Source organism: Scophthalmus maximus, chromosome 13 (assembly GCF_022379125.1).
Source record: "Scophthalmus maximus strain ysfricsl-2021 chromosome 13, ASM2237912v1, whole genome shotgun sequence".
Classification (NCBI taxonomy): Eukaryota; Metazoa; Chordata; class Actinopteri; order Pleuronectiformes; family Scophthalmidae; genus Scophthalmus; species Scophthalmus maximus.
In genome coordinates, this window is record NC_061527.1 from 16,636,441 (window position 1) to 16,660,000 (window position 23,560).

A 23,560-nucleotide genomic window follows, 5' to 3' on the forward strand; every position below is an offset into this window, starting at 1 on the left:
CATCTGGTGCCCAACCAAAGCAGAAACAGAACTTTTCCCTCAGTAATTGTTCTCACAAAATCACAACACATTTGACTGCACTTACTTTAAGTCCTTGAAAGAAGAGCTTTATCTTATCATGTCTCTAAATTAAATTGAAGACGGTAGTTGCTCATAAGACCCATGAAGAATATCATATATACACACACTGAAAATGCTTCACATGAATTTTGAGTGGTAGCACCCAAACATCTTTATTTTCATATCGTTACCTTTTTTTGTACACGATCATACTGCAAATCAATCATTTTTCAACTGGCAACTTTAGAAAATATTTAATTTACCTTGAAGTTAAAATGCACAAATGTGCAAAATGTAGAAGTGTACAATATGAAAACTTGATCCTTGTTTCTGAATTACAGACAAAATAAATTAAAACAAAAATCTGTGTTTAATTTTGTAATAAGTAGCCACACCATTATCCAAACGGCACAAAGTTACTGCAGTTTGACATCGTTTCAAGTACAAACACTGGTACTTGTTTGGTGTCAGATAACCTTATAACTGGAGGACCTTGATTATGAAATTATTCTATGAATTGTCATTTTCTTTTGAGAACTAAAGCAATCAAACATGATATTTCCAAACCATGAAGTAGCTGAAGTGCACGGTTAAACAGTGCACTACAGTGCACTTTGGGTCATTTCATCTGTGGAATATGAATACCCAATAATAAAAGTAATAACTGTACATTTCTTCTTGCTTCACTGGCAAAAGTGGGTCATTTTAAATCATAAAAGTCCGGCGATTAAAAAAAAGAAAAAAGGACAACAACTGTCTTGTTGTCCTGAGTCCTCTACCATTGGATTCCTTTGCTTTCTCTTCCCTGTATGAGGTTGATTTGGACAGATCAAACCTCTTGAAGAATCTATGCTTCTCCATATCCTCCCTGACGGAAGCTGCACTCCAGGGGCCTCTGCCCTTCCTTTGTTCAGATTCCTGATGAGGGTGGGAGCATCAGAAAGGACCTCAAATATCACTTACCCCTGAGTCAGGCTTGAGTGCTCCTGGCGAGATGCACTCAGGTCTCTACCCTAGGACAGGGAGAAACTGGAGGTCACTGCTCTGAAGTTGAAGCAGCCTATGAGCTATAAACAGCTCAAAGGGCGATAAGGAGAAATGTTCCTCTAGGAGTTATCAGTGGAGTTCTCATTGCTTGTCGAACTTGATGACTGAGGGGTAGAGGAGGAGGAAGAGGAAGAAGAGGAGGTAAAGTTCATCCCTGATAATTCTGGAGGGTTCGTTGCTGTGTTCTGTCCACACAAGCTTTTCCTGCACACAGGACAAGTGTCATGCTGGAAAGAAAGAGGAGCAAAAATATGAGGATGTTTTAGTCTTGTTACTCATGTTTGCCCAGTGCCCCATAGTTCCGGAACGTGTGAATATCTAAGTGGAGAGACAATTCAATTGGTGATGACTAAATGACAAATACCTGTTCCAGCCAGGGCACTATGCAATCATTGTGGAACATGTGGTTGCATGGGAGCTGCCTCACATTTTCTCCAACACTGTAATCTTCTTTACACACGGGACATTCCAGCCCCGAAGCTGAAACGAATGAAAATAATAAATACGGTCTGTCGAGCGAAAAGTTGAAAATAAGGATGGTCTTCAACAAAGCATGGTCTTATCATCTGGCTATCACAGCCAACATCCTGGTCCCTAAAATTAAAAAACAGTCAGGGAATCATAGTGGTTGTTAAAACTACAATTCAATGTGTTATTCAAACAAACAAAAAATAGGACATAGAATAAAAGAATAACATGCTTCAGGGTGGCCTCTTGTGGCTGTACACCTGTCAAGTCCCAGTCAGAGTGAATGAAACACATACATATTTGTTACATATCATTGCTAACAAGCATCATGGCGACTGTAAAGAAAATAAAAGCAGGCAGCTCAGGTGTCACAATTATCAACACACCTTTGACAAATCATTTGTTCTAACTTACCAACATGCTCATCTGTAACTTGTACTGTAGGAAGACTTTTTATTTTATCCCTATCAGCAGGCGGCGGTCCCGTATTCTCAAACTGGTTTAATAGCTACAGGCAGGGAAAAGAAGAAGAAAATAAATTGTGATGTATATTTTGCATGATATGCACCGCATATACTCATTCTGCTTCATCCAAAATAAGTTCAAAAACAAGTTGAAGGTGTAAAAAATACCTGAGTTATAATTGCATCTAATCCATTAGCACCCCAGGCATAATCCATTGGATTTGAATGAAGAACACCCCTTCAAAAAAATTATAATGACACATTAATCCAGCTGGACGAGACCAAGTGTATATTGTTGAGTAATTGCTTTCTAGTTTATTACAGCTCTGTTCCAGAGACTCACCATGGCCCAACACCAATATTTGGCATTGCAGTAGGTGCAATTATTCCATTCACTAGCTGCTGTATGATTCTACAAAACAGAACATACATATTACAGATATTGTGAAGGGGAAATTAAACATATGAAGATGTTCAGCTTATTAAGGGAGACACACATGAAGCTGAGAGAAAGAGACAAACGCCATAAAACAAGCACAAGTGGGATTTCAGTCCAACATGCTACCAAGTGTAAAAGCCCTACTAGGGACAAGTGTCGTGAATTAGCTTCAGCTAAAAACACTATGACACATACATCAGATGACTGTTTAAGCTTATCTATGTTTTTTTTTGCATCTGTCCCTATCTAAATAAACCTTTAAAAAAAAAAAAGTGTAATTCTTACCCTTCTAAAGTGGGTACCCCTTCATGCCTGCCGGCTTGCCGTCTTGAACCATGGCGACTCCTCGGTTGCCTAGCACCATATCGTTGCCGTGATGCTGTTTCCCTTTCCCTCCTGTTTTCAGCCTCCCTGTTGTCCTCTGTTCCCAGTCCAGCCCCAAAGTCAAAACTGTCGTCAAAGACGCCCAGGGCAAACTGACCATAGCCCGATGGGAAAGTGAACAAGTGTGGGTCTGTATTCTGCATGACACAAAGAAAAAAAAGACACCAGACTAACCTTGGCGTTCGTATCTTGATGGTAGAAATCAGCATAGCTCAGTGATTCTTCCCCAGTACATCCTCAAGCTAACAGCGACTATCTCTGGTTAATACAATGCACCAGAAGTTAAGTTTGGTTGACTATCAGGTCAAATTTCAACCCGATGGAAATATTATGAAATGCTTGCTGACAGTTTTTCATTGCGTATACTGTATTTTTTCGATTAAATGTCTTATCATAACACTTACCTTCACCACATATGAAGCTAAAAGTGACATCTTTTGACTGAGCAAACTTTAAAACAGCCAAATAGACTGTAGGTGAAAGAGCAGAAGAGGAAACCTCTAGATGTCTTCCATTACATCTAGTTCCAGATTAGCACAACGTCACTGTAACTATTCTAAGAAATGCTGACTCTATTCCGCAACAGTGTGGGACACCAGAGATTTGACAATGCGAGAGTTTGAGTAAGGAATGAGTTAGAAACCTCAAATGGCTGCTGGTTCTGGGGCCCGCTGGATATGGTAGACATGGAGCCATTGTCAGCACTAAACAGGGAACAGATTGTTGACAGGTTATGTGAAGAGACTAAAAAATGCCAATGGAAACTATTATTTCCTCCATGTGTTACAGTTTCAATCATTCCTAACTACGATGGTATCATGTTTTTTGGGTCCAATTTCTTCCATTTATCCTCGCCTCTCCATTTTTTTTTGGCTTCACATGTGCTGGCTGATTGTGTTCCCAATTTTAAGTGTAGCACCATGTTATACCATGACAATAGTTGTATTGTAAATGGTGAAGGGCAAGTAAAGCAATGTTAATCTAAACAAAAAGGAGTAGTCCGAGTATTAAGTTCATGTTCCTTTTTTTCAAGGCCACTCCAAATGACACACAGGGACTCAGCTATACACAACTGTACAAAGACATTAATGCAACGGAAAATTAAAAAATACCCATGATCTAAGTCAGTCACTTTAGAGTCATAACAAATGCAAATGTTTTAAGTTGTCACTACATTCATTCATGCGTCATGATGAAGAGAAAATGGAAACAAAGAAAGGATCATTTTGATTGAAAGTGTTGCATAACGGACGGGGTCAAGGCCTGTGTAATAAATGGTAACAGTCTTTTCTTACGGCGTCTCTAAAAACATACAGTAAAAGATGAATAAATGAGAATGCTCCCTTTGATGAGGTAAAGTATGTTTGATATACTCACCTTCTCTCCTCTAGCAGCTCCTCAATAAACCCTGAGTCACATCTTGGACACGTATACTCCTGTGAACAAAGACATTTAAAAACAAAAAGCATTTTAGCAGGACTGTGGGATTAGAAAAGAAGTTGCTACACACACACACACACACACACACACACACACACACACACACACAGCTAACTGTAACTGTAACTGTTGAAGGCGTCGTGACCAGCTGTGTCACTATCTGATAAGGGAACGCTGGTCTGTACGCCCATAAACCCGTTTAGCAAACACTGAGGAGAAGTGGCACCACTTTTTCTTCCGTTCAAAATGATCTAATAAGAAAGATGTATACAAGAAAAGTCCTCCAGCATCCTACAAGACTGACATCAACAGCTCAGCCCACCACAGGCTGTAAGACACCTAACAATAACCCAGCAATCCTTAGATAATGTCTTCATTTATTTATTTTTTACATCTATAAGTGATTTTATAAATATTTTCTATTTCCAGTTGTCTATTCCTTGACACGGATCTGAATATAGGTAATGCATTTCAGTTGAGACAATACACCTGCTCCTCTGATCGAGCAGCACGACAGTTGCGTGTGAGTAGTGCGACTTGTTACCGCGACCACCGGTCATTACCAGCAGCCCCACAGAAAAACCTGCGGCCGATCTTCCACATTGTGGAGGCCCCGTGTTCACGTCGATGACAGATCATTCCAGCCCGTGACAGGCGGTTACTTGCTGAATGGCCAAAACGAGAACTGGATGGAGGGGCATTGTTGCCGCGCCTGGCTCAGCCACGTAAGTGATTAACAGACTTGTACAGTCTTGTACAGAGATAACAACGTTTCGTTAACAAACTACACAGCCGGAGCCGTTTAACGCCATCTGCTTTTACAGTGTTGATTGTAAATAAGGCTAACAGTTGGGCTTATTATTAGCCTAGAAGCTACTGGCTGTGTCCACTAGCAACACATGCTAAAACCGTAATAATCGACTAGAGATCACGCCGAGCATTTCCTGCAACTTGTGCCATAAAAGCGGCCGCAGTACGTGTGTAATGACTGTGCAGTTTGTGTTTACACACCGACTGATGCCCCGCTCAGACAACACGCCGCCGGACACCGAATAGCGACAGCGAGACAAACGGGAACTCGCAGAAGCCGGCTAACGCTGTTAGCATGCTAACAGTTGACGCCGCCGCTACAATGATTTCTATGAAAGAAACCGCAACGCCGCCTTGGTTTTGATTCGTCCAACAGCATCTACATGTACTCTGCGTCTGCGTTACTCACGGGAAGCCGAGGGCTGATCTCTGCCGAGCATCTGTGACAGAAGAAGCGACTGGGCCATGGAGGTGCTTCAGCCATCTTTAGCCACTAAACAGGGAGAGAGAGCGGAAGGACTACGGAGCGCCGAGAGGGACAATGTTGACCTCCTAGAAAATGCGACGACCGTGTCATGGCTGCGTTGCATCATAGTTCATATTTAAACGTAAAATATGAATTAAAGTAGAGCCTGCTTCGCTAGAACAAGTTAAAATGTGAATAATACCGAATGAATAATGCAAATGCTGTACAATTACAGACTAGGACTAATGAGAATATTAAAAAAATATTTTATAGGATTAATTGTGTTACAATTAAGTTAAAAAATAAGGAAACAAAAACACGGTCTTATTTCACTGTAAATAATTTAAACATTCAGCTTTATTCATTTGACAACCACTTTCAATGGTGTGTCATAAAATACTGCCACATGGTGGTGCTTTTGTGTATCAAGTGTTGAGGAGTGTCACTATTTCACTTTGTAGCCAGTGCCTGAAGATACAATACACTCTTAGTAAGTTTCCAGTGGAATTTATGAGACCTTTAGTCAGGTTATCATTGGGAAACTGGGTTAAGATGTCCTGGATTCAAAATTGCATGTCAATGCTAAAGCCTAAGAGACAAGGGACTAATACCCCTCCCCCAACAAATATTTATCATGTACCACCATGCTGTGTCTCCAGTGAACACACGTGTTATCCCTGCAGGTTTAACCCCCCCTCCCCCCTGCTCATATGAAAGCCAGAGATGTGTTTTTGCAATCCAACATCGCACAAGATTTATTTTGACACATTACTTTTCCATTGGATTCCCGTCAACCACCTTTTGAGTCCAACAGGTCCAAAGTCGTGAAGCATCTGTTTTTGAGGCATCACAACTCGTCAAAGGTGGATTTGTATTTTGCCCTTGATAAATTGACAGCAGTTTTTGGAACCATTGGAACAAGTGTCAAACACGAGACATTGAACAGCAATTAAGTAGCCTGCCACATGGGAAAGCTGTCTCGTTTTATTTTGAACACAACCAAGTTGTCATTGGCAGCCATCTGGCGGCCCTGAGATAGCAGTAAAGGTCTAAGAGATCCCTCAGTTACGTAAGATCTGGAGGGGGAAAATGATGGATTTCATTTAGTTTTCGGGTCTGGTTTTATTTTCAAAGTTATAAATGAAAATGTCTTCATTTTTCGCACAGGTATTCTTAATGTGATTACCATGAGAGCAGATTGACAGCTATAACGATGTCACACAAGTAGGAGTACCTCTGGTGCTTGGCACAACATGTGGAGAGTAAGTAGGAGTTCCCATCCGACTGTCTGCCAGCCAATCACATCTCTCGAAGCGTCTGGCCTGATTTTTATGCACGAATGTCCAGTTTCAAGCTGTTGACGAGAGTAGCCCTGGATGCAACCAGTTTCTGTGGTGTTTTATGACTGTAGTGTTCTGAATGAAAACATATGGATGTAGCCATACATCCACACTGTATCCAACCACCACACATAAAGCCAACACACTGCTCTGTATCAATATTATCCTGTTCAATCTTTTTTTTTGTTAAATGTGTTGTAGAACAACTGCTAAATTTCAGAGAAATGATGGCTAAATTTCCCAACCTGCATTGCACAACAGAGTTAAGATAAATGACAATGAGACTGGGTCTTTCCACACAGCAAAGCTCATAATGTAACCCAGTTCCATGTCCTCATGTCCTCTTTGGGCCGGTGCTGTGTCTGATGTGGCCATGTGGGAGCAGGAAAGACACGGCTGTCCCATGGGCTGAGATTAGAGAGAGGGTCTGATAGCACGGAGGTTTGCTATGTCTGCCCAGCTGAGGTAAGCTATTGTCTCTCTGCGCCCAGTGCGTCACTGCCATCGGAGTCGAATACTCAATGTAGCAATGCACTCTGGGGAGTGAGTGGCTGTGGGTCAGAGACAGGTCATGTGAGCAGTAGAACACAGCTCTACCCAGACTGAGTGACCTTCCATGTCATTCTTATGTGGATTTGGGCTATGTTGAGAACAAAAAAACACATTATCCCGCAAGTGAACCACTTTGTTTGTAAGGAAACATACATTTATGTATTTTCTTGCTGTGATATTGATTGTAGTTCTTCCTGCCATTGTAATAAAGTAGCTTTTAAACTGCACAAGCATGTACAGTATGTATACATGCTTGTATTCATCCATATATATTGACTTAGACAACAGAATAATTGTTGTTTTCTCTGCCTACTTTTACAGATTCATATTTATTATGCTCCAAGGGGCAAAATAGTGTTGCAGCCAAGGCAGCAGACAGATATGCTGCAAGGGACACTGCCGCTTTTGTCACTGCATAGGGTTTTTCCAGACACTCCAGTCGGGACTGCCCCACACGGTCCCTCTGGGCCCCCAAATCACACTCGCATACACACATAAACACGCACACATAGACACACACTCAGCAATAACAGCCGCCTGCTGGAACTTCCTGGGCCTCTTAGTCATGCGTCACTTGTTTTCAGTCCCTCCCATCGAAGACTCTGTCTCTTCCAGACACACTTTGTCTGAGGCCATGTGTCACAAGACCTGTGCATCAGACACACTCTCGTGCACACACGCTGGAGAAACAGCGAGAAGGCCGCGTAGATCAACATTAGTGACGTACAAAGCCGTCTTTAAAAAATAAACTTAACACATCCATGAACATGTAGAGAATATACACTCATATCTGAATCACAGCAGGTATCCCCGTTGTTCTGTGCAGTGTTTTTCTGCTCTGCTTGTGTCCCAGAACAAAATCCCTCGGTACTGCATTGATACATATGTGTTTGGGATTACATCACTGAGCAGCTAAAAAAATATAGATGTTCCTCGAGGCACATATGTGCACAATTAGCGGCCCTAGTTTAAACCCTCTTTGTTGTATTTGAGTGTTTGTGGTCACTCACGGCAGATGTTCCAGCAGTTCAGATTGACTTTATCTGTTTTTAATGACTCATTGTTTCATTATATTCTGGTGATGATATGCAGGCACTGTGGTTTTTGTACTTTTCATTCATCAGAGGCTCTTTGTGTGTCTTTGGTTACACGGTTATTGTTAGGGGTTAGTCCTAAACACTTTTTAATATTATAATGGCTCTAGACTGAAATATCTTGACAATTATTGAATGGAATTGCATGAAAAATGTGTACAGATACTTATGGTTCCCACAGTGCACAGAATGCAACCTATACTGACTTAGCCTACCCCTGTCTTTGCCACCATGGGAATACATTTTTATAAAATGTCTATTTTGGATTTCTATAAAATTTGGTACAGATATCCATGTTCCTCATCGGATGAAATGGAAAGATTTTGATGATCCATTTTCATTCATTGCAATCAGATCAACATTTGAGTTTTCTCATAGTTTTATGACCAAAACCCTTAAAAATGAATGATATTCTGACATGCTCACATAATGAGCTATTGCGTTGCGACCATGTCACTGCATGTTGTGCCTGGCCTAACAGAACTCCTAGCATGGCCTTAGACTCTAAGTCTTAGTGAGTGTTAAACACTCACTGGTTCGATAAATGTCACTTTTGAGTGCATTGCAGTAATTCATTATAAATAACCATCAAAGTGTCCCAAAACAGGATGACAACAATACAGCATTCAGTCGGAGAAAAACAACTAGTAAATGAAGCACAAGACACAAAAGATAACATGCTGGAAACACACAGTGTTATCTCTTCTACCCTGCATATCGTACATGTGAAGAAGACCACCCACAAATGTACAGAGGGACAAGGAGAACTCACAATCACAAGAGCCTATAGCATTTCAACAAGAAATTGTGTGTGAAATTAGGACAAAAAGAGACAATTACAAAGTTTGTGTGTGTGTGCTGTGTTTACATTTCCTTGACTAAATTGTTTTTTGGCATATATCATATGTGTGTCAATGTGTTAGTGTCTCTGTGTATGACAACATGGGTGTAGATCTGTCTGAAGACCCCCTTGGTGGGTTCACAGGGTGTTTGAAGATTTTGCGTGCGTACAGCATATACAGTACGTGCGAGTGTCTGCGTGTTTGTGTATTTTCTCGTGCAGTTGTACAGCACGCCTCATAGCATCCACAGTCCACGCCAGGACAACACTGGAGCTCCTAACATTATGCATGGGTGCAGTGACTCCTGTAAACTTAAACTGACCAACAGTCTGTTTACAAGATGTGTAGCTCTGCAGTCTGGGTGAATAGATACCATATGGGCCCCTTGAGTTAATTTGCGGTACACTGTCCTACTTGAACAAGTAGAGGATCGCCAAAAGGATGAATTAATCAAGTGTGTCCTAGTGTCTATTGTTGTGTTGACCATGAGCAGGCAAAACTTTTCCACTCTCATCTTTGCTGCATTTGCAAGGCATACCTTAACACGCATGCCAGCAAATTAAATGCTTAACCAACTTTCCATGATGACCAACAAAAGTTCCATGATAAGCTGGCAGGTATCTGAGCCAAGGTAAAAAAATAAAATAAAGGCATTTCTGTCTTTTTTTCTATATGAGAGCCACCTGAGAAGCTGATGTCAAATTACAGTAATTTCCTGGCGATCGTCCAAACCTCAAATTGCACAATTGGTCTCAATCTGAGTCAAGTTTAGGAGCCAAGTGCAGCACAATTATCACACTTTGTGACTGTTTTTTTCAGTTATGCGGCTTGATATTTCAACATAGATTCAAACCATAGTTGATTCAATGACATTGTGAGCGTCAAGGTCAGGAGGCAACAGTCTCATACACAGTATTATACCCACTCGGGCACACGTGTCCTCAAACACTTTAAAGAGTCTCAGACTGTACCTTATTGTTTACTGATTACAGTATAGTTTGTTGTATTCCCAGAACACGTGGACCAGACCACACACAGAGCTAGCAGAGAAGCTCTCCCAGAGGTCATGACGAGGAAGTGAAACAACTCACCAACAATAATTTGGGACAATTAGCATTTGCACAACTTCCTATCTCTCCTGATTTGTTGTTGATGATCTGGTCCTGTGCAGATCACTGACGAACACATACAAACCTGCTTGGATTTTCAGTTGTTGCTTCAACTAGCAATGACGCACTCTTACTAAGTGAGCCCAGGTTCCCACTGCAAAGTTTATCTGAGCAGATGGATTGTGGGATTTGTTGCCAGGTTCAGCTGATGATTGACTGACATCAACCCTGAGGCTCTGAAGGTATGATCTGATGATGGTGTTTTAAAGAAGTGCTGTAGTAACAGATCTATGTTGAAAAATTAAAATGATAAACTCTGCCGGAATAGTTTTATCTTAATAAATAAAACATTGTCATCTTCATTGGGTCGAACATTCGTTGAAAATAATATTATTTGCTATTAATTAATACCAATAATGATTGTTGTGCTTTTTCTAACCTCAATAAAAATATAAAATCTTGGATGAGACACCAAAAAATGTTTAAAAAAAAATATTTCTGAGAAATCCATCAAACTTAATCTGTAATAGTATAAACAATAAGACTGCAGTGTGGGCTCTGGTGTCAGTATAATGATCAACTGTCAGAAGTTAAATGTCACGCACATGTAGAAAATGAAAAGACTCGCCGTGTCACAAAGCAAGTCTGGGAAATTGTGTCTGAGGCAGATCTATTCTGATGGAGTGATGGATGTGATATCTATTAGTTTCAGATGTGGGTCGGAACTGTTTACAATCCAGTGGCGCGATCCAGAGAGTGGGTGGTCTCTCAAAACACTCCTTAGCGCCTTGGATTCCTCACAGCATCATTTCAGATCTAAACGCTGGCCGTTAACTTACTGGAAGTAGTAGAGCAAGTTGGCGGAAATGATACCACGCGGACGTAGTTGAGAGAGAAGCGTGACATATCAAAGCAGGATGATTGCGCATCACTGAAATGCCGGTGTGGGCGTCGCGTTATAGCCCCATGTGTTTGCAGCGATATAAACAACTCAGCCAGAGGTTGTGATGTAATGTGTGTGACTGATCCCATGCTCATTACAGGTGAGAGTGGGAGAGATGCACCCACGTACACACCCACACACTCAAGCGTGCGGACCAACACACATACAAGGCCACGTTCCAGTGGAAGTGAGGCTCACTTGCCACACCACAAACCATAATAAATAGGCAAAAAATGATGACGTGGAATAAAGTGGGCAGAGAATTCCTGAGGTCTAGTGTTGCGCGTAATTAGAAAAGCTCTGAAATGGCTCATAAGTTTACTGTGTGGTCGTGCCATTACTACCACTGGTGTGACAGAGGTACATCATATCCGACATCCGTCAGGGGACTGTGCCGTAATGAGATACAGGTTGCTTCTGCTGAACATATTACGCAGTAATAACGACGAGAGCAAATGGGATATCATCAGTCCTGAACAACACGCATCTGTTGGTTTGTCCATCAACCTATTTATTCACGTGTGTGTTTTGCTAAGACCAAAGACATTTTCCGACATGTAGTTTGGACACAAACGTGTGGCGAACGCTTCATCATAGTGGGTGTTCATTGCAAATTCCTGTGGGGTTGTTACTTTTTAAACCATGGCAAGAAACATTGGTTTGGTGAGTTTATTGTGTGGGTCCGAGAAGAATTTATACATGACTCGCACTCATAAAGATATGTGATTACTCGCTCAATATATCTTACATAATGATGCATATTTTAGGCAGTTAGGGTTTTGACATTAGCGTTAAGTAAACTGGCTTGAGGCCCTCATTGGACCGGTTGCTACCACTGCCCATGAAGTCAGGTCCAGTGGGTCATACTGAGCTCATGCTGATGACAAAATCGGACCTATAAGTTTGTGTGATATATGATTTCATGCACAATCTATTGAAAACATTAAAAGATACATTTCCAAAAAGACAGCTGTGTGGGTTCTGTGTGTGGGCGCAGCAACATCCCCTCAAGTGGCATTGTTTTTTGCCTTGTTCCAACTAACAAAACATCTAATCCCATTCCAAGTGTAATAAAAGGGCACTTGGACAGGAATATAAACATTTCCCTAAAGTTGAACCAGATGCTGCTGCATGACGGAGCGCAGGATTCAGAGACGGGAGAGGAAAAGACAGAAAAACAAGGGAGGTGCTTTACGCAGGAAAGTGAGTCAGTAACCAGGCCACGGCGCCTTGAAACATTCATTCCTCAGCTCCTTCGCCCTCCATCCCCCTGACCCATCCCGCCTAATCCAGAGCAGGGGGATATCCCGGAGGAGACAGCGGAGAAAAGCTGCCCAGCCTTAAGAGGCCTGTTAGAGAGGTGACTCAGCCACTGCACGCAGGGTAGAGGACGTCTAACCACCGCACGCATAACCTGAGACCCTGGCTGGCTGCTAGAGAGCCTGACCCACCACCCTAATGCATGTATGATCTAATTTGGCAGAAAGTAGCCATGACTGTGACACAGTTTAAAAAAATTGCAAGTGTAATGAAATGCATGTCAGACACAGTTTCATAGTTGGGTATTGTGCGCACATGTTATCAAATGCACTGTTTTGTGTTTCGACTGAAACAACACATATGTGGAGGTGAACAGAGATATAATAGGAAAAGCAGGTTGGAAATTATACCCTGAGGCCAAGTGTGATACTAGTCTAAGAGCAAAAAAAGAATAAATATAAAGAATACACATTGTGACAAATATTAAACTTAAACTTTAAACTTTATGTTGTTTTGAAGTGGCAGTACAAAAATACAAAAATATGCTTATGCATTTATCATTCTGGTTTCACAGTAGGTACACAGGTGAGTATACGCATGAGATGGTTATTTACAGGAGAGTCATTAAAATGTTCCATAATACACTAACAAGATTATTCAAAGATACCAGACATCTGCTTTGAGTTTAAGGATTAAATGGGATTTCTGGATTTTGACAGGTGTACCAGTGTCAACTGTACAGACTTGTCTTGTCTCCGGTGGCTGTATGATCATGTACGTTCAGCTTGCCCAAAATTCAGTCCATTCACAGACAAATTCAATTTTTCTGCCAATCAGACAATTCTAATCGCATTTATTTGTCCAGTTAAGTTCTTTAAACGAAAAAAATTCAAAAATCAATAAAGTCAAAGCAGCAAAACAGCATCGGAATCAACCAGCATGACTTTCAAAGACGCATTTACAAAAAGAAGCCAAGCGTTCAACAGAGGAGGTATTGTGAAGGGCTTGGGGTCGTACCAACAGTCGTCTGAGACAAACACGAACAAACTGTAACTTCTAGTGATCAGCGGTGGCAGAGAGTTTGGATCAGGTTCCAGAGTAAACATGTGGAGGGGGAGAAATGGGACAGAGACTATACAGGTTTGTTTAGACTGAATCCTTTCCTCACCTCCCAGGCAAAAGCTACAGTACATACAGTGCAGCTGTAGTTGCCCCGTTCTTGTTTGCGGTTCGTTGAAAACCCTACAGAGTGGTATCGACTTTCCAAACAAATTAGCGCTGCTTTCCATCAGCTTATGAGGGAAAAAAACGGTTTGTTTTTGTGGGGAATGGAGACTGTAAAAACTGTGAAACGACAATGCCAGTGACCACTATTGTACATACACAATAGAACAAAACACAATAAATACAAAAAGATTTTTTGCATCTGCTTTCCCAAGGATATATGCAGTTGTTACTTAGATAAAAAACACAAATAGAGTTTGATACCTTCTCCAATAAATAGTAGTGGCATTATATTTACAATATGCACACATCTCCCAAAGAGCTCATGAGATATTTCTACCTCGAGACACATGCTTTCCTCTGCCTCTACCTTCCTGACTTAACACAAGAGATCAACATCAATTGCTCACAGATTCTTTCTTTTTTTGGAGGCAGGTACACTAAAGTGTGTCTTCCCAAGAGGCCTTCCGTATTAAATGCATCATCATTCTGTGTACAAGGGGGAGGGGGAGGGATTGTAAAAATAAAAAATTAAAAAGAGGTCATCGCGGGAAGCTAGTGGTGTGACACTTGGAAACCAACCCATCTCTCGATGAGGGCTTTGTCAGGATTCGTCCATCTAGACTGCGTTTTCCTCACTGCCGTCAAAAACGTGATCTTTCCGAGGGGGATCTGCACCAAAGACAGACAGTGAGTCAAGCATGTACCTGCATCATCGTTCATCATTTACATTATTACAGGTAAAAGAAACGGGTGAGGAGGCGAGGAGACGTGACGCGTCTTACTGTTGCAGTGGCCGTAGTGGCGGACTCCTATGGAGCGGCCCAGGAAGCAGGTGGCCCGGCGAAGGTGGCAGGCGCTGGGGTAAGTGATGTTGTCATTGCCACAGATTGGCTGCTCAGACAGCATGGGTATTGGGCAAGGTGTTGTGCGGCACATGACGCAGTGGGCACTGTTGGTCTGGTCAGTCACGCAGGTGTGAGTTCCCGGACACACCACATTGGAGCATGACTCTGTGCAAGGCAAGAAGACAGCGAGATCATTAGTGAATGAGAATGCCGCCATGTTGCCTCTGGTGGGAAAATCGGACAGTCTGGCTTACTCTTGCACTCTCCCTGGTACATGACCTCCAGGTCCGGGTGTCCCATGCAGCGGGCCAGCAGCATGGTACACTCATCCTGGTACGTCTTTCCATCGCTGCCACACACAGCATGCTTCCGGGTAATGTGAGAGCAGTCTGGAGAGCACACACACTGAGGCCTTCCCGTCTTCATCTTGCAAACCTTCCCAGGACTGCATCTGACCCCCTCGCAGGTCTCTACAAAAGCACAGCGAGCGCGGCGCAGTGTCAGTGTAATGTTACTGTATTAACAAGTCGGCAGACATCAGGTGATCCGCAGGCATTTTCATACAAAACAAGCCTGAGAAATCTGGGGCTTTTCCCAGACTGTAACACATTTTTTTTACCTTGTACAATATTTACAATAATCACATAGCTTTATTGACCATGACACATTGGGGGGGGGGGGGGGGGGGGGGGCGCGTCCGGTGGAATGTGAGGCTGGCGTGTTTTCATAACAGATCTATGTGTATGGCTGCACACAGAATGGGCTAAGCTCCTGTAGAGGGAGTTCAAATAGCTGTCAGGGTAGATGGTGGACTTTCAGACGAGAAAGCCCCAGGCCCTACTGACACTCCATAACGTCAGGCCGTAGGAGAGCGTCTAATTCTATATGATGCAAAGTCAATATTAGAAAATACATACATGTCTCTTCCCATGACATTTTCAGATGATGCCTGGTCAGCTCAGAGTCCAGTAGATTCTGTAAACAGCCAGTAACTTATTTCCTGCCTCTACCAGGACTTCAATATCCTGTTGTATTCCACAGTTTTTTTTTTCTGTGTGTGTGTGGACTCTCCAGCTCTATGTGCTGATCTCTATCAGTAGCTCTCTCTCTTTGTCTCCCTGTCTCTAGCAATAAGGGGGGCATCTCAAAAGAGACTACAGTCTTATGATGATGACGGTCTCATTCTCTGGACTGTCAAGCCTTTATTACATGACTTTCAGGATACAGGCGATTTCCCCCCGCGGACTTTTTAAACGACCAAGTCGAGTCCCAGACATCTGGGCGTGTGGCAGGCATTTATTCCAGCCTGCAGGAATGTACTTTCTTATTTTGTTCACGACAGCAAGCAGGGCTCCTTTTTTTTTAGCTAGCTTTGGAAAAGAACAGTTAACAGTGAATTAAAGGACCAAGGATGGAAGCTCTGAATGTACGCACTTCAATCATTCCCATGTGAGACAACTGTTTACTTTAATATGAAAGGCTACCGTTAACTGTGGTCTCTCATCTAATCTGAATACAAGCCACAACTCTGTCTCTCAGCCATGTGATGAAGCCAGAAAAACCTGGGGCTGGGGCTGGGTGTGTTTTCCCTAAAAAATGCCAGTAGCCCGGTTCTTACTGGAATCTATCAGCGCGAAGAAAGTCACTCTTTTGGCCTACGATCACAAAGTACTGCTCATGAGAACAGACTTTGTCTGCAAGTGAACCTCGGTGAACCTTCCTGAGATTCCAGGGGAGGAAACGTCTCAGGACAGCTGGGTGGAGTGGTGTGGAACGCCTCTCCTCGATCCACGTCTGCGTTTTGTTAGAAAGACGCATCGGGAACTCATTGTGCAAATATCTTGATTAACAAATGACGCGCTTCTAATTAACTTTCATTGACTCTCCAGGAACTACAAGAGTTATTTAATGCAATGGAAAATAACCAAATAATCCACCATGACTCTAAAACCGTACGTGTCAAGTCTGCAGATGATATCTAAGCAGTGAATAAAACTCACAGTGCTTTCCCACCAAAATACCATCGGACCATTTTTGGTCATGTAGATTGAAAGCAGTTAAATACTGAATCTCACTTTTGAGTTTGATGACTATGCCGCACAGAAACGAATCAAAGCAATATACAAGATACTCATTCTTTCTAATCAAGGTACTTGATGTAGATTCAACATTTTTTTTTTATTTTTTTATTGTTTATGTTTGTTTGTTTACCTTTACATGGTTTACAGGAGACAATTCCCAGGAAGCCCAGCAGGCTGACCTCATTCATGGGCAGGCTACTGTTGGACCACGCTGTGTCCAGACGGTCCCCGGCACAGCATTCCTCTCTGGTCACCCCTCTCATCAGCACCATGTCGCACCTTTGGTCCTGACTCTGCTGCAGCCAGCATATCCCAGCTGTAAGAAACACATTGAAACATTTGAATTCACCCAAACACACATAAATCAATATAAATAAACACAAAAAGTGTATCGGATTTTTTCTGTTGTTGTCAGTTGGACCGAGTCAAATTCCTGATTAATATTCAGGCTGACCAAGAATAGCTAGGTCTAAAATTGAAGAATGACTACGATCTATCTATTGCACCTGTCTGCTAGGATGTGTTTACAGGAATCAGATTTAAAAATAGCCTACTCTACATATTTGCATAACTATATATACAAAGGGTTGATAACTTATCTCCTTTTTTGGATAACACGTATTTGTTGAGAACAGAGTGATACACATTTCTTTAAAAAGGTAAAGGCAGTGCATAAATATGAATACTGGGAAAAATTGCCTCACTGTGATAAGCATAAGAGCTATTTCAAAATCATGACACACTGTGGCCATGCTTTTTCAAAATACCCCCCCCCCCCAAAAAAAAGAAAAGAAAGTGCACTCACCACTAGCCGGATTGCTCACAATCTGATACAAAGTGAGAATCACCGCAAAAACAAAAGTCAAAAAGCTCATTGTGTACTCTGGATAGTACAAAGCCTTCTTCTGGAAACTTGTGTGAGCAAATATCGACAAAAAAGAGGTGATGTTCCTCTGACAGAGTGGATCACTTTGACTCAGCTCTGGAAGTAGCCCTCCCTTATGTGAATGGATGTGTTGTGGATAAGTGATGTCGTTCCCCCTCAGTATAAATATTTAGCCCAGATGGAATTATGCTGCTGGGATGGGCGATCCTCTCAGCCAGTCATAAGCCAGGGCAGGACACAGTCTGACTCTGACTCAATTTTCAGAGTCGGGAAATGATCCATGCCCCCCGGCAGCAGACGCCTGGCACTTATATGACCTCACAAAGCATGTTCACACCATATTAGATTAATTAAAGGCTAATTAAGCCCTGGAAATAAAGACTTTGGGTTTTAGATTAGCTTTTTTCCCCCCACATTCAACAGTGTGTTTTCATGCAGCTTATTGATTTGACTGATTTTATTCAAGTCATTCTGCTGTTAAAGTATATGGGACAATACTTTATTGAATACAATATATTGAATGTGACGTTATACAAAGTATTTTTCTTTATTTGTCTGGTGGTTTGCATATGTTTTGTTCAGTATTGTCTGGTCTCCCCCTTTAATGTGGCGTAGCTCAACTCATACACCGTTTGATCATTGTATTCTTCCCTCCGTGAGCTGATCTATGAGGTTCTGGAGAGGATATTGGTCTATAGCAACTTAATTCTCATTTCTTATCTCATTGTTTTTTTCGAACAACAATCTTTTGAAGTGATGTGATCCAGCAGCGACCCTTGATTGTGCCTTGACGTACTGCAGAAAGGCAGACGAAGGAAAAGACAACCGCAGCAGAGTGGTTAACCTCCAAGGTTTTTCTAAAGGGTTTATGGATATATCTTTCTAAATCAAATTAATATGAAGTGCCTGAAAAATATCCACAACAACAAGACTTGAACCGATGACGTAATTTGCAACCCCAACACTATCATACCTCGTTTTGTCGACTGTCTGGGCTTATCGATGAAAGCTGATATATCACTCAGCTTGCGGTTATAAGAATACTGGGAGATGACAGGAGGTGTGCTTGTGAAGGTGATCTGTGCTTGAGCAATACATTTAAAAGTTAATTAAAAACTCTGCACCAGGGCTTATCGGGAACATCCTCGTTTGCCCCCTCGTGTTTCAGCCTATGATCAAAGCGACAGACAGCCACATACAGCCAAGCGAGACACTGGAATACTACAGACAGCGTCTGTCAATCGGTGACAAGAGCCACATCTGAATTATCATCCCGTTTGATCAGAACATCTGCACTGCTCCTCTGCTCTCCTGCACTCATTCACCCCTGACACGGAGAGGTATGCACTCATGTTAAAGTAATGTGAGTCTGCCCATCTGCCTGTCACAGGTTCTGTTTTTTTTTTTTTTTTATGTTTCCTTTTGATCGTTGGAGGAGGGGGAGGTAGGGAGGGAGGGGTGGGGTGAGCATATGCTGTAGTATCCCAGTCTTCATGAATGATGTCGAGCTCTTCAGCGGAGATCCCCCAGGGGACCGAAGGAATGCTGCGTGACCTGGGAGGGGAGGAAAGACGAAAAGGGAGAGCAGAGAGTGGTGGCTGTGGGTGGCCTGCCTCTTCACTGGCTCTCTGCAGATCCACTCAGCTCCTCATATGGTTTGAATCAACGCTGCCGAGCCATACAAATGAATGCAGCATGGTGGGGACTCTGGAGCACCCACCAACGCATGATCTTTATTAGGCCGCAGTTTACTGTGTCCCATCTCATTGAAATATTGGCCTCTTTCAAGTGGCTGCGGTCTGTGGGGTTGCGTGAAATTGAAGGAGCCCGACCGAGTGTCTGTCTGACAGGGCAGGTGCCGAGCTCAGTCTGTCATTCTGTAGCCTGCATGTGGCTGTAACGGTAGAGAAAGGACAAAGAAACTCCACTGCCATCTAGTGGAGAAGGACGGCATGTATAAATATATACATAAATATAAACAATATAAATATATAAAATGTACCTTTTAGTGGTTGGTTTGACGATAATAATAATAATAATAATAATAATAATACATTTCATGCTCCTCTGAACATTTCACGTTAAAGTGATACAGGTAACTTCAGCCAGAGATATACGACAGAATTTAAACAGGAAAATGTGCAAACCCGCTTCTGAGGTCCACAGCGTCACCATCACACAGATCGTTTCAGAAACCTCAGTTGATTTTTTTTTTAATGGAACCAATGCCCTATTAACACCAAAGATGGCCGTGGAAATAAGAGGGTTTTATTAAACGTGGGTAAACCTGCGATGAGCTAAAGCTGCTAGCCCCCCTGCAGACAGGTGCTGTGGATCCGTCCCTTCCCCTGCCAGCAGTGCCCAGTGCGAGATGTTTTGGTTGGTAAATATATATGTTTTTCCTCTGAAAGATGCCTCAGCGTGAAAAGCAGGGGTGTTAACTTAGCGTGTCCATCTGGATGTTATATGTTACATCACTGCCAATGCGAGCAGGTGGCTGGTAAGATGACCCTGACTGCTCCGTGACCCGGGGAAGGAATTCTGTACCGCTTCCCACTGAACGCCATGAAAACTGAAAAATGCATGTGATTGGGACGTTCTGTGTCCATTGTGAACATAACAAATGTCTTTGGCTTGGTCATGTTGTACTGTTTTCCCGTTTGAGTTGAGTTAGCATTGCAGTTGACCCGGGGAGTTTTATTTAACTAATGGTCACACAAAGTCAACAAGCTTAAACCTGTAACCTGCCAGGTCGGCTTGCGCTAGATGACAATGAACACAATTCATATGTTCCTCTAAACATACAGCTCATCAGGTTACTTTACAACAATATAGTTTAAATATATAGACGGTGGGCAAAAAACACTACATTTCCCTTATTAATTTGGGGGCAGTTTCAAGGAGAAACTGTCACTTTCATAAGTTATGCGTCTGTTTATAGAAATCTTACATATTGCAGTGAACTGAAATGGGGCTGCTTCATACTACATCCTCTGGTCTTCGGAGCTGCGATTAACAGAATCTCCCAGATGAGGGCGTCCCTCACCCATGTTTCAATCTTCTATCTTTTTCATTTCTTCAACCGGTGTTGGTTGCATCTCTGCAGCCTCCTTGAGTCACCGTAGGTCCTCGCTTAATGAAAAGAATGAATTGAATTCGTCCTTGTTATCTCCCAGGTGCATATGTCATCCTCCACAGACACGTGTGCAACAGCTCCTGCCCTGAGGAATGACTGACACGTCAGTGTCAGTAAATATTGGGAGCTGAACCGGTTCCAACACGACTGGCTACTTGAAGTTAAGTCACATGCTTTTTCTTTTGATTGTCATCATACACATACTACCTTTTTTTTCTCCACATCATGAGACACATTATTCACCGGCCACTGAGTGAACGTTCACTCTTGACTGATCTGATTGAGAACGTGAAGCCTTCGGTGTATGTCCGGAGCATGAGAGGAGGCACCTGTTTTTATTGTTTACTATGCAAATCGGTTGAAAAGAAAGCAATCCCCCCCCCCCCCCCCATATCTATCCGCCCACTGCCCCATCTTAAGTCATAGTGAGTGTTGGTTTGTACGTCACAGAGCTAAACAGGGCACAGCAGTGGTAATTGCTCAGTCTGCCCCAAACTGCCTGAAAGCAGCTGCATCATCTGTCCACCCAATTTACTCCTAATGTAAGTTACTGATTGAACCGGCAGTGAGGGCAGCAAAAGTGACTAAGCCGGATAGAACCCCCCCCCCCACCACACACACCCATCCATCCCCCCCCAGGTCCCTCAGCACACGACTTTCCTCCTCCTCCTCCTCTTCCACCTCACCCTCTCTTCCTTCCTGTGTTTAGCACTGCTCATGTGAAGTCCCTCCAGCGGTTCATTAATGGGGAATGTTAATGTCTGCGCACGCGCTGCTCATACAAACAGCCCCCCCCCCCTTCACATTTCTCCCTCCATCCCTCTCCAGCAGCCCTCCCCCCCTGCCCCTGTGTCACCTCCTCTGCTCTCTTTCCCCCTCTCTTCCCCTCTCACTTTGCAATCCCCGATGCAGTCGTGACTAAGGGTCTCCCCCAGGGTGAGAAGAGTGACAGTCATTCAGCTCCGTCCGTATACCGGATCGCTCTGCTCCTCGACAGTGGGCAGGAGTAACCCTCAGTGTTCATCTCCTCTGTTTGCTCCCCGTGTTAGTGCATTCACTCATAAAAACTTGAATTCCTGACTTTCATCCCCCTGGTGTCGCCAGACTTCACACATAGACATGAAATAAAATGCAAATTATTTTGGTAGAATTTCTCAGTTGAAAGTTAAGGTGAGATATGGCGTTTTTAAAAATGTCCCTGAGTATGATTTCCACTATCTTCAACTAATGAAGCCACCAGTGTCGCCACAGAATATACTGCATTGGACAACTAATATGATCTGTATTGAATTGTTGTCATCTGTGTGGTGATGAAAGCATCTAATATGTCTCTTCATGGCTGACGACTGGAACTGAGATTGCCTCGGTCAACACGTTTTTCCCCCACTATGAAATTACACACGAATTCACTGAAAGCCCAGATGTCCCAGTTTTCCACCAGCACTTAAACACAGCCTACATTTGTGAATCTTTGTTGAGTGGACAGCGGAAAAAGAGTCTCACAAGTCCACATCCGGGCGTATCAGGCGATCCGTGCACACGCAATTAAACAATCTGTAAATAAATACAAAGGATTTCACAAATATTTTTAAGACATTTTTACACATTGTAGGCTATTTGAAAGCAAATGTTATTACATCTTTAGAGTTGAAGTTAAAAATCTGCACATGAAATATTAATACTATTCACTTTGTGATTTTATGCGGTTTTATGTGTGCACAAAGTGCTTTATATTTGTTTGTGGATGTGAAAAAGCATATGTGAGAATTGTTGTACACATTTGTAACTCAATATTTTTCACTTGTAGAACATGTGATACATACACCATTTTGAGACAAATGTCTCCCCATACAAACTAACTAGGCTAAAGACTCGAAGACTCTAGAAGAAATGCTGAGAATGTTTGATCCAAATATTGCACACGTCAGAATAAATGTCAGGAACTGGATCTTGCTGTTAAGGGTCCTCAGCTTTATGAACTCAACTGCCTCAACTCAACTCTAAGTCTGCTTTGTTATTTTCTGTGATACAGATCTGGTTCTGCTGTCTAATGATCTCAGGCATAATGTATTTCAAAACTAACTCAGTTACTTCTTTTATGTGACTTTTGTCTGACGTAATACATTATAGTCGAACATTGTTTATTAGATTAAGCACCAACTTTATTATTTTTCACCACACTGAATCACTGATCCATACTGGCCTGAATAACTTCTATAATCGAATTTGTTAGCTCTCGGCCCTTTGCTGCGTGTCTACAACACTGTCTCCTCCCTTTCACACTGAACTGTCCTGTCAAACAAAAAAGCTTAAAAATGCCCCAAAAATATCTTAAAAGAAGAAAAAAGAAATCTAATTTAAAGTGTTTGGTTGGACCACAACAGGGAGCAGTGTGAACGTCCGCAGCTCAGCGTTGGAATTTTCCCATTGGCCCTTGTTATCATCAGGGAGCTCATTTGTTGCTAGATGAATTGACTTTTAAGACCCTTGCAAGTGACTTGTTTTCAAAAAAGGAACAAAGCTAGATACTTTTTGGTCAAACCGTGGCTACTTTCCGTTGCTAGTATTTACCTAGTCTTTAAAAGGTTGGCTTTTCAGTCCACAGGCATACTTCTCTGTGTCTTACTCAACTGACACAGACGTGTCTGGGCTTCTAACTTTCTCTCT

The 23,560-nt window shown here is 42.4% G+C and overlaps 2 protein-coding genes across 2 annotated transcripts; both read right to left on the reverse strand.

Moving 5' to 3' along the window:
• Positions 1–197: 197 nt before the first annotated feature.
• On the reverse strand, positions 198–5,644 carry LOC118317833 (E3 ubiquitin-protein ligase RNF126). Its single transcript, XM_035646860.2, has 9 exons — positions 5,522–5,644; positions 4,240–4,298; positions 3,506–3,566; positions 2,764–2,999; positions 2,383–2,451; positions 2,208–2,277; positions 1,990–2,083; positions 1,472–1,587; positions 198–1,334 (listed from the first exon to the last, which is right to left on the reverse strand). Exons 1-9 carry the CDS (start codon positions 5,594–5,596, stop codon positions 1,167–1,169), a joined length of 948 nt encoding a protein of 315 aa, XP_035502753.1. The 5' UTR covers positions 5,597–5,644; the 3' UTR covers positions 198–1,166.
• A 7,557-nt stretch (positions 5,645–13,201) lies between these two features.
• fstl3 (follistatin-like 3 (secreted glycoprotein)) lies at positions 13,202–17,902 on the reverse strand. Its single transcript, XM_035646863.2, has 5 exons — positions 17,677–17,902; positions 17,002–17,187; positions 15,045–15,260; positions 14,728–14,955; positions 13,202–14,614 (listed from the first exon to the last, which is right to left on the reverse strand). Exons 1-5 carry the CDS (start codon positions 17,744–17,746, stop codon positions 14,562–14,564), a joined length of 753 nt encoding a protein of 250 aa, XP_035502756.1. The 5' UTR covers positions 17,747–17,902; the 3' UTR covers positions 13,202–14,561.
• Between the last annotated feature and the right edge of the window lie 5,658 nt (positions 17,903–23,560).

Excerpts from the sequence above, each read along its gene's own strand:
- LOC118317833 (XM_035646860.2), bottom strand. The coding sequence starts at position 5,596 with ATGGCTGAAGCACCTCCATGGCCCAGTCGCTTCTTCTGTCACAGATGC. Across the intron at positions 3,567-4,239 it reads GAGCTGCTAGAGGAGAGAAG|TGCTGACAATGGCTCCATGT; the intron begins GTGAGTATATCA and ends TTCCCTGTTTAG. Across the intron at positions 2,452-2,763 it reads GGGGTACCCACTTTAGAAGG|AATCATACAGCAGCTAGTGA; the intron begins GTAAGAATTACA and ends TCTGTTTTGTAG.
- fstl3 (XM_035646863.2), bottom strand. The coding sequence starts at position 17,746 with ATGAGCTTTTTGACTTTTGTTTTTGCGGTGATTCTCACTTTGTATCAG. Across the intron at positions 15,261-17,001 it reads CTCCTGTAAACCATGTAAAG|AGACCTGCGAGGGGGTCAGA; the intron begins GTAAACAAACAA and ends GTGCTTTTGTAG. Across the intron at positions 14,956-15,044 it reads GTACCAGGGAGAGTGCAAGA|AGTCATGCTCCAATGTGGTG; the intron begins GTAAGCCAGACT and ends TGCCTTGCACAG.